Source organism: Ziziphus jujuba, chromosome 4, assembly GCF_031755915.1.
Source record: "Ziziphus jujuba cultivar Dongzao chromosome 4, ASM3175591v1".
NCBI lineage: Eukaryota > Viridiplantae > Streptophyta > Magnoliopsida > Rosales > Rhamnaceae > Ziziphus > Ziziphus jujuba.
In genome coordinates this window covers 2,251,484-2,263,030 of record NC_083382.1, presented here as the reverse complement: position 1 = coordinate 2,263,030, position 11,547 = coordinate 2,251,484, and the positions used below count along the sequence as shown (strand labels likewise).

The 11,547-nt window shown below is 33.4% G+C and overlaps 1 protein-coding gene across 1 annotated transcript; it reads left to right on the top strand.

Annotated features, from left to right (window-relative positions):
• The first annotated feature begins 909 nt into the window (after positions 1–909).
• On the top strand, positions 910–1,979 carry LOC107415718 (protein LEAD-SENSITIVE 1-like). The gene is made up of 2 exons (XM_016024105.3): positions 910–1,024; positions 1,192–1,979. Exons 1-2 carry the CDS (start codon positions 910–912, stop codon positions 1,977–1,979), a joined length of 903 nt encoding a protein of 300 aa, XP_015879591.3.
• Positions 1,980–11,547: the final 9,568 nt, after the last annotated feature.

Below are 11,547 nucleotides of genomic sequence, written 5' to 3'. Positions count from 1 at the left end.
AGGAAACGATAACAGGCAACACAATTAAACAAAATATCTTACTGACAGATGATTTGGAAGCATTGTTATTTTTATAACCCAGCTTTTGGATGAACATTAGGCCATCTCTTTCTCTGTCTGCTCTGTTTTGTTTTTTTGGTTATACACAGTAAAATAAATATGTTCACACTCATAAATTTGAGGAGTAGAAAAATTCCTATCAGTGACACGCTGCCCTTGTTGACTAATTTCGTGGAGTAAGGGACACACTGACTGACTGAGATACAATAATGGGTAGTAGGGCAGCATCTTTTCCCTTATTGTTTGATGCCACAACATTAGGACTTACCCCTCTGTCAGCCAATCCTTTCTCCATTACAGTCCAAACCCCGTATTGTCCTCGTGCACTCGTTAATCAGGGTTTTCAATATTGGCATTGCATTTTTAGGGGTGTTGAATTCAATTTCCCATTTCCTTGAAGAATAGAAAGAGAGAGAGAGAGAGAGAGAAAGAGAGAGAGAGAGTAACATGTCCTACTGTAAGATGATTTTTGGTTATTCAAAGCAAATTAAATAAACATGTATACTCATAAGTTAGAGAAGTAGAATACTCCTAGCAATAGCATTGATATACATATGTTGCCCTCGTTGACTAATTTGATGGCGATAAGTGACGCTGACTTACTGACATACAATACTAGGTAGCATCTTTTCCCTTATTATTTGCTGTCGTCATTATTTCTTTAAGAATATAGAAATATGGACTTACCCTTCTGTCAGCCAATCCAATCCTTTCTGCATTACAGTCCAAACCCTGTATTGTCAGGTTATTCAATATTGGCATTGCATCTCTAGTGTGGTTGAATTCAATTTCCCATTTCCTAAAACACAAATTTGAAGAGCAGAGAAAGAAACATATCCCAGTTGTAAGATGAGTGAACTGCGCAACAAGATGTGGAAGGTTCTTCTCAAGGAAACCAAGAAGAAAAACCTAAAGCCTGGAGATGACATCCACATATGGACACAAGCCAATACAAAAGACCATGGTAACCTTCCTCTTCGTCTCCATTTCTTTCGAATTTATGCCAGACAGTACTTTTGTGCTTCACAGACTTTTTTTTTTTTTCCCTTTTTCCTTTCTTATGAATGAGAATCTGAGTTCTTCACCACCATGAAATTTACTTCATAATTTTCCTGATATATATGACTTCAGGAATATATTTGGATGAAGAAAACTTGATCCACTTCACTCAAGGTCGACAAGGAGCAAGGTCAGACGATCATCATAGTACATGTCCAAAATGCAGTGACCATGATCAATCAAGTTCTCATGATGTGGTCTCTTCCTGCATAGATTGTTTCCTTTCTGGTGGAGATCATCTGTATCGCTTTGAATATGGTGTTAATCCAGCTCTCATCCTCGCCAAACTCGGAGGTACAACTCTTGCGCGTGCTGATCCAGCTGAAGTTGTGCAGAACCGTGCGTCTAGTTTCCTTCTAATTATTAACAATGACTCCAGTTGGCACTACCGTTTCATAAACAATGGTAAAGACTTTGCAATGTATTTCAAAACAGGCTTGGTACTGATAGATAACATAAATTTCAGCAGAAGTTGGCACATTGCAGCATTTTTCTTGGCAGTTTCTGTCACTGTCTTTCCTTCTCTGCAGCAACTCACAGCTGCTACTTTTACTGGTGTGGCAGCTACATGTTTTGGCTTATACTGTATTCATAGATTTGGTTCTGATATCGGAGCCTGTCCTAATGTTATTAAAGTGGATCAAGTAGACACATTGCCTGATGTTGATGAGAAATTGTCTTCTGCTGCTTTGGGCTTCAGACCTATTCAATCCTTAATTGATTTGTTCATAGTATTGCTGATGACTCATTTCAATATTCTGTTGCTATTAAGAGTACTAATGTGGTCTGAGCCTTTTCAACTGCGGTCTGAGACTCCTCGAGGGGTCTGGATTCTATCATGGTTCAAGCACTTGAGTTAGATAAAAGATAATGATATAAGGTTAAAAGAATAGGGTCTTGGGTGTCAAAATAAAATCACAATAGTAAGAACCAATACACATGAGTTAGAATCCATGTTAAATACCATAATTTTAAAGAAGAAGAAAGAAATATGGAGATCAAGAAGATCATCACCATGATGGGCATAGGTGCTGCAGGAGTCGCGCCTCCATGTGTAGATGTGATCTCCGGGCTTCAACTGCTTTTTATGTATCTTGTTCGAAAGCAGCCTCTGGATATTAAACGGAAAATGTTTTGGTAAGTAATTTTATTTCATAAATAAAAAAGGAGAGTAAATTTCATCATATATAGTTATTCTATTATGCATTTTATTTTGAAGAAATGCATATTTGTTCCCTTTTGTTAGGAGTCCACTAACACATTTTACTGTAAACAATACTTGCATGATTTATATTATCATAATAATAATAATAAAACCTTATAGTAAGGCCTCATTTGGCTTAGCTTTTGCTTTTTTAAAAATGCTTGCTAAAAATCTATTTTCTATTGGCTTTGGTTAAAGAAAGCCTTGGAAGTCTAAACTACCTTCATAAAATTATTCAAATATTTTTAAAAGCAATTTTTGAACCTTAAAAGCCAAAAGTTCAGTACTTGTTTTCAAACAACAATTATAATTCTCCTAGATAGATAGATTTTGTGAAAAGGATGTGTTGGTCGATAAATAAATAAAACTGTGACTGTTGTTTATAAATGAGTTTGTTTCTACTATATGGATAAAGCTATAAGATTAAAAGTGTCATTTTTGAGTAAAATATATAAGTGGACTACTATAAGAAAAGAAACAAATATACATTTCTTCAAATGGAGAGAAGTATAATGAGATTTAACCCTTTTTTTTTTATGAAATAAATTAAATTACTTACTAAAGTTTTTGACATTCAATATCCAGAGGCTGCTTTTGAACAAGATACATAAGGAGCAACTGAAGCATGGAGACCACATTTACACATGGAGACGCAACTCCTGCTGTCAAGATCCGTCCAAAATTCCTCATCGGAACCCTAGACAAGCGCTGATCCCAGGGAAATACCACCGAACCTTCCGACGAAAAATCCGATAGCACCTCCTCTAAGGGTAGGACTAACCAAAAATTTCCTGCATTGAAAACACACTTCTATAATCGTCCCCTTATTCCTCCCACATTACTACAATTTGATTCCACAAATTTACAGCACTCCAAAAGAATAACAGTAACTCAGTGCATAATGACTACATAAATGACCGATACAGTATACAGAGCATTATACAAATAAATGTGGAATTAATACAACGTCAGATAAAGAAGCAATACAAGATGGAGAGGAAAAAAGGAAGAAATGCTTCTTGGACTTTTGGCAATGAACTGAGATGTCGGGCTCGCCCCGGACATTCAACATCTCCTAACCTGGACCTAGGGGAACGGAATTTAAAAATATGAGATGCTAATCATCTCAGTGAGTGACCCTATCTACTGTACAATTATAATATCACGATAACTAAGTAGATAAATAATAATTAATTGGAAATAATAATTTCTCTCAAAACCCTTACGATTCTCTCGGTTGGAAAAGTTCCCCTTTTAAAACCTTTTCACAAAACCCGTTATTCATATTCCCCGAAAATCAAGGAGTCAATTATTCAACTAAATATCAAATAAAATGTAATAATTCAAGCATTCAAAATTTATAATGAAATAAATCAATTTCTTGAAGAATTAAGTAAAGGGAAAAATTAAGTCAATTTAAAACCTCCATTTAAGATAAATGGTAAAAACATAGTAAGATCTTTTAAAAATCACCAAATCAATATAAATAGAAAAATCAAGATGAAATGCACTGTTAAAACACTAATATAAATAAGAAATTAAAAAAAAACATAATAAAATTCCATAAAATTTGTATTAACTTTTCCAATTGAAATAATTATTAAAAATAACGTTAAATACAACATATACAATGTACCATACGACGTACCAATCTGTAAACCATGGGATACACCCACCTCACAACCCTCAATATATGAACGGTGTCATGGCAATAATAATAAATAAACCGTCGGGATGTACCCAACCTCACGGTCCGTGGCAATAATAAACCGTTGGATGATACCAACCTCACGACACCGTGGTAATAATACTAAAACCGTCGGATGAGCCCGACCTCACAGTCCGTGGTAATAATAGATAACCGTTGGATGCAACCAGCCTCACGGCACCGTGGTAAACCCAGCACGCTGTAATATAATACTGAACCAAACTCTTGTACTATATGGTACATCGATTAAAATAACCGCTATAATATCCTACTGTATCATAATCATAATTTAATTGTCAAGTTCAATCGCTTGTTCAAATATTTCAAAATCTCAAAATATCATTTCATACGAAAACCAGAAATACCACAGTGAAATATATTTACCATAAACCAATTCTAAGCACCTAAAATTATAAAATATTTGATCGTGCTTAAAATTATATGATTTTTAATCTGGTTTCTCAAACCAAATAGTTTCCAAAATGATTTAAAATCTCAATTTAAATACCAAAATATTTAACTACTCCAAGTTCACTTATGAACCCATTAGAATATAAAACCATTTAATACATTGTCAAACCTTACGTAAAATGACAACTCATATTTAATAAGGCAAATATTTTTATATGCATAATCCAAACATTCAATCAAATGGTATATAAGCCAAATTATTCGAACATATATATATATATATATATATATTATGTTATACCCCAAAACAATTTTTAAAACTAACAACCATAGCAATAATTACAATAAATCAAACCACAATTTCTTTAAATTTCCAAATATATTCTTTTGGCACCAAAACGTATATTAAAAACGTTATGAATTAGCAATACCATTCTAGATAGAAATTCTCATGATATCGAACACATAAACATATTTTAGAAATATTCAATTATGAAATATTCCAACAAATTAATTTAATAATTAATAATTTCAATTCAATTTCATAAAATTCTTTGAATTAAAATATTTTTTAATATATAAATATTTTGATTCACTTTATTAGGCATCAAATTTTCACAAATTAAACCACTAAATATTTGGCACATAAAATATCAATTTCAAATATTCAATTCACACAAAATATTCACAAATTTAATTCCCGAAATTAATTTGAAGGTGGGTCATTCACCTGGAGCACGCAATTAATCCTAAGATCCTCCATGGGATCAATTCCACGACTCACCCGTGCTCCTAGAACACAATTCACACACAGTCAAATAAATTAATATTTTATTCGGGTAAATAATATCCGGTACCTGGGGGGTCTAACACAAACGTGAACCAAAATTGACAAATTATATGTCTATGGAAAGCTTGTGAGATGAGGATCACATTACCGACCTCCATTGAGCTCAATTCGACCGGTGGTGGCCGGAAAGCTTCGGCCGGTCTTGATCTCCTCGTATCTCATGAAACAATTAGAATTTAAACGATTGGAGACCATAATTGAACTCAGAGGACCCAAAATAGGGGGAAAGGGGTGGCAATTTGGACTGGGCTGGCCGGAAACGGCGAGAATCGCCAGAAAAATTCAACTCGCCGCCGCCGACTTCACCGGCCCGATCTAGGCACGTCGCCGGCTGGCCGGCCTCCAAATTTGGCTGGTGAGCTCGCCGGCTTGTGGTCTTCGACGGTGGCCGGTGCGTGTGGCTTGTGGTGGCCGGAGAAAGATGAACACGGGAGAGAGAGAGAGAGAGATGGCCGGTGGGAAGGAAGAAAGAAGGAAAGAAAGAAGAAGAAGAAGAAGAAGGGGAAGGGGCCCGTGGCCCTTTTTTTTCACGTGGGGGAAAAGAAAAAGAAAAAAAAAAAAGAAAATAAAATAAAAGAAATAATTAAATAATAACAAAATAATATTATTATATAAAATAACAATAATAAAATAATATGGTATTAAGCATGGCTGACATGTGGCATCTCAACATGGTGACACATGGTCACATTTATTAAGTCACACGTGGCACATTGTTACACATTAAAAAAAATAATATTAAAATAATACAGTATTTGAAAAACTCTACAGGTCCATAACTTTCAACCCACATTTCCAAATCGGACGTGCCGCTAGTCTACGGACTCATATCGATGAGTACTTCACAACCATATATGAGTCAAAGCTCAACTTTGCATGAATAAAAAAGTCAACTCTGGCATCCCTTGGATAGTTTGGATCTCAACTTGTTTTGCTCATAACTTTCAAACCGTAGCTCCATTTTTGACGTGCTACTAGTCTACGAACTCGTGCCAACGTGTACTTCATAACGGTACCTCAGTCAACCTAGAATTCCATCAGAGTCAAAAAGTCAACTTTTGACCCTGTGGTCAATGGTCAAAGTCAAAGTCAACGGTCAACCTCAGTCAAAGTTGAAAAATTTCCGTTGTACTTTGGGACGGAGTGTTACACCTGCATTATCTACGCCCATCACGGTGATGTCTTCATCTCCATATTTCTTTCCTCTCATATTAAAATTATGGGATTTAACATGGATTATATTCATTCTTTCCGATTCTGCTTTGATTTTGATTTATTAAGGCTATGTTTGGTATTTGGGAACAGATGATGAGATAAAAGTAAAGGAAAATATGGAGGGAAAAAAAGAGAAGGGGAAAAATGTATAAAGCCTAAGTATGTTTGGCCCGGACCTGAAGAAAATCCTGTATGAGACGGTGGTACCACTTGGTTAAATGGTATATATTAAAATACTTGCCATATGTCATAAGCAGTTCACCATCCCAAACATTTTTGAGAGCTTTTCTTCCTCCATGGCATGGCTTCTTCTTTCTTTATGACCGTTGTGAACAAGAGTTTGAAGATAAAAAAAAAAAAAAAAAAAAAATCAAAAACGAAATATAATATTGTCACAAAAGAATGTGAATCACCATGGGAGATTTCAAACTCTGTCTTAAAACTCCATTCTAGAAGCATTAGAGATAGAAAGTGAACCACCATGATAGATTTCAAATCCAAATCATATGAGCATGGAAGAATGCAGATTGAATGCTTTTATGGTAGTGGACACACTTATGCAAGATCTAGGGTTGTATGCATCCAGATCTCAGGCCTTGCTGGTGTAATCTGTCCAACTAACTCCAAACACAAATTGGGAATGATTAAAACTGACGAAGGGTGAGTCAATGAAGGAGTATCTATTTCAAAAGTTGGAGCTTTATGATCCATATTATAGAGTTGCAGAGGAAGAAAGGGTTGCCATGGAAGGAAAGGTCAAAGGTATTCTTTGGAATAAGAGAAAGATATGCAAAAGCTTTACTTTTTTCAAAGAAAAATCAAAAATCAATTGAAATTATGAGCTGGCAATGACATGTCAATTTTTTAATATATTGCATTAAGCCATTTAAAGCGGTAACAGCTGATTTGGTACCACTGTCTCATAGAAGTTTTTCAACATGGGATGAGAAGAGAGTGGGGCCAATCGCCACGAGGTTAGAGAAGAGTGGGGCCAATCAAGTTCAAGTGAAAGATGAGAAAGAAGAAGGCGGACCCTGTAAAAAGAATAAAAAAAACAAAGAAGGTTGGCAGCTATAGTCGTTTTTTGATTTTTTGAGAATTTTTTCCTTTAAATATTATGAGTTTGTTATAATCAAGTTTTATATTTATTCCTTTACGTATGGCTTAAGATTGGTTTCGTACAACTGCATTAAAATTCAACCTTTTTTGTTTTTTTGATGAATCTTATTTTTCTTTTTATTAAAAATACCATTTAACAATACCTAGATCCTGATTTTATCATAAATAAGTTTTGATAAAAAATTCCAAAAAACAAATTTATTTCACAAAACAGAAAATATATATATACGATCCATAATTTTTAATATACATATATATATATCAAAGAAAGGAAAAATAAAATGAAAATATATATATATGATCCAGATCAATGGCTAATGATACATATATATATACAGTCAACAAAATAAACAGGTCATGGAATTGGAATTTCATTATGTATGTGACTTTGATACCATTGTTATAGTAAAAATAAATATGGATTGTACACAACAAATTAATTTCAGAATTATTAACCTTTAAAAGTAGTCATTTATAAATTTAATCTGCTATTTGTAAAACATAAAACACATAATAGCAATGTCTAAAATGAACACACTATCTTTAACCCCTTTCTTATAGATCTATATAGTGATCTCTCAAAAATCTAGAAAAAATGTAGCATGTATTTTCTCACTTACCTTATCAATAAAATCTCAGCCTTTTAGAAACTGAAGTTACATGCAAATTACATAACTTACTCATTATTTTAACTTACACCAAAATAATAATTTAATAACAAATATAATAATAATAAAAATATAGATAAGCCAAATGAGTTTCTAAAGAGATCCTCCAATTTAATAGGTCAAATAGAATATTACAAAAAGTATATGTCCGAAAATCTTACTTCATAAGTTAGTAAATAAGTCAATCCATTAATAATACAAATGAATTCTATAAGTGAGTTATTGATTATACAAAACTCCACACAAAATTTTTATATCTGTAACAGGCAGTGATGAAAATATCGATGTCGATGAAAATATCGAGAATATGAATTTACGGAAATGCCGATGGAAATATCTTTATCGATGGAAATATCGATAAGATTATGGAAACTGTAAATTTTTAATTTAGAATATAAATTTTAACATATAAAATAATTAATATAGTAAAATAATATAAAAATACAATAATTAGAATACAATAATAATAAAATAGTCCATAAATATTATAAATTATTATAAATGAATAAACTATAATGTTATTTAGTATCAAAATACAGAATAATTTAACAGATAATATTAAAATATAAGAAATTCTTAAATATAAATCATAATACATTATCAATATAAAAAAGAATTCTTTGGTTTTTCAAATTGATGATCATATTTCGATATTTCGCGAATATAACAATAGACATTACATTTTATTTCATCCTTCAATTCTCTCATGATTTTTTTACCCTAATTGTTTTATCTTTTCAGTTTATTATTAACATGTAAATTTTCATAATTGAAAATTTTCTGATAAAATTTTCTATATCCCAATTTCTTTCTGAATCAATAAAATTAATTATTAGTTTTTTTTTCTTTTTCAATATCTTACTCAATGTAAATTTTCCTTTGCAATATTATTGAATAGTATAAAAAACAATCTAGTTATTTAATAAAACAAATTAATTTATTTTAAAAAAATTAAAAAATCAAATTTTTTTCTTTTTTCTTCTAGATCCTTCCTCTCCTCCCTGTCCCGTCCCCCTTCCTTCTTCTTTTGGTCTTCCCCCTTTCCTCTAGTCTTCTCTTCTCTTCTAATTATTAAATAAAATAAATTAATTTATTTTTAAAAATTAAAAAATCAATTAAAAATTTCTTTTTCCTTCCAGATCCTTCCTCTCCTCTCTCTACAGTCCCCCTTCCTTCCTCTTCTGGTCTTCCCCTTTCCTCTTCTCTTCTCTTCTCTTTGTTCGTGCTTCTGCATTTTTTATTTTCTTTCCTTTCGTTTTGTGATTCACAAATCACATTACAGGGAAATGAATCTTCACAACCACACACACGCCGGCCGACATCTACCCAAAAATTTCACTGACACTCGACGAATTCCCATCGATTTTCCACCATATCCACCCAAAAAATGAAATCCCAATCAACTTCTGCATTTCCAGTCGAAACCCGTCAATTCCGATGACATTCCGGTGGCATCCATGACGGAAACTCTTCCCCTCCCCCCCCCCCTTTTTCGGTGTCGGAGGTGGTTGACAACTGACATTATCGGCAACTTTTTGCCCGTGTCGGCGACATTTGCTTCACTGGTAACAGGTGCTGCCATAAATATCGACTTACCATTCTGTCAGTAATTCAATTCTTTCTGCATTACTGTCCAAGGCCTTTATTATCCCCATGTACTGGTTATAAAGCGTATTCAGTATTGGCATTGCATCTCTATTGAGGTTGAATTAAAATCCCATTTTCTAAAACACAAATTTGAAGAGCAGAGAGAGAAACATATCCCAGTAGTAAGATGAATGAATTGCAGAACAAGATCTAGAAGGTGCTTCTCAAGGAAACCAAGAAAGAAAACCTGCGGCATGGAGATCACATCTACACATGGACACGAGCCAATACAAAAGACCATGGTAACTTTCCTATTTTTTTTGTGCTTACAATACTTTTGTGCTTCACGAACTTTTTTTTTTCTTTCTTATGAATGACATCTGAGTTCTTCATCACCATGAAATTTACTTAATAATTTTCCTCATATATATGACTTCAAGAATATATTTGGATGATGAACACGTGATCCATTTCATTCAAGGTCGATGAGGAGCAAGGTCAGACGATCATCATAGTACATGTCTAAACTAAAGTGACCATGATCAATCAAGTTTTCGTGGTGTGGTCTCTTCCAGCATAGATTGTTTCCTCTCTGGTGGAGATCATCTATATCTCTTCGAATATGGTGTTAATCCAGCTCTCATCCTCACCAAACTCAGAGGAGGTGCAACTATTATGCCTGTTGATCCAGCTAAGCATGTGCAGAACCATGCATCTAGTTTCCTACTAATTAGTAGCAATGACTCCAACGGCCACTACCGTTTCATAAACAATGGTAAAGACTTTGCAATGTATTGTAAAACAGGCTTGCTAGTGACAGATAACATAAATTTCAGCCGAAGTTGGCAAGCTGGAACATTTTTCTTGGCTGTTACTGTCACATTCTTTCTTTTTCTATAGCAAAGAACAACTGCAACTTTTACTGGTGTGGCGGCTACATGTTTTGGCTTATTCTGTATATATATTAGGTTCTCATATCGGAGCCCGTCCAAATGTTATTAAAGTGGATCAAGTAGAGACATTTCCTGATGTTGATAAGAACTTATCTTCTACTGCGTCGGGCTTCAGACCTATTCAATCCTCAATTGACTTGTTCATAGTATTGCTGATGTTTTGTTTCAATATTCAGTTGCTATTAACAATACAAATGTGGTCTGAGCCGCTTCAACTGCTGTCCAAGGCTCCTCGAGTGGTCTGGATTCTAGCTTGTATCATAATTTTCTACCTAGCAATATTACAAACGGTAATATTTTCAGCATTATTATTATTATTATTATTTATGCAGAAACAAAATAAATATTCGGTAAATAAATTTTTTGATACTTAGGTCATGTTTGACAATGCTTATGAGAAGCTACTTCTGACTTTTAAAGTTCAAAAATTGCTTTTAAAAATATTTAGATAATTTTTTGAAAGTATTTCATACCTCCAAAACTTCTAAAAGCTTTTAACTAACACCAATAAAAATATAAATTTTTAGCAAGCATTTTTGGAAAAGCAAATCTATATAATATATAAAGTTGATCATTCTTCGGGGTTGTGCAATGGGACTAGATTGGTCATTACAAGGCTTGGCAATCATGTTCTCGAAGGCAAAGTTATTTTAGGAAGCAGTACTGGGTTTAAAGTTTTTATTTCAAAAATGAATTTAACTCTATCAGACCCA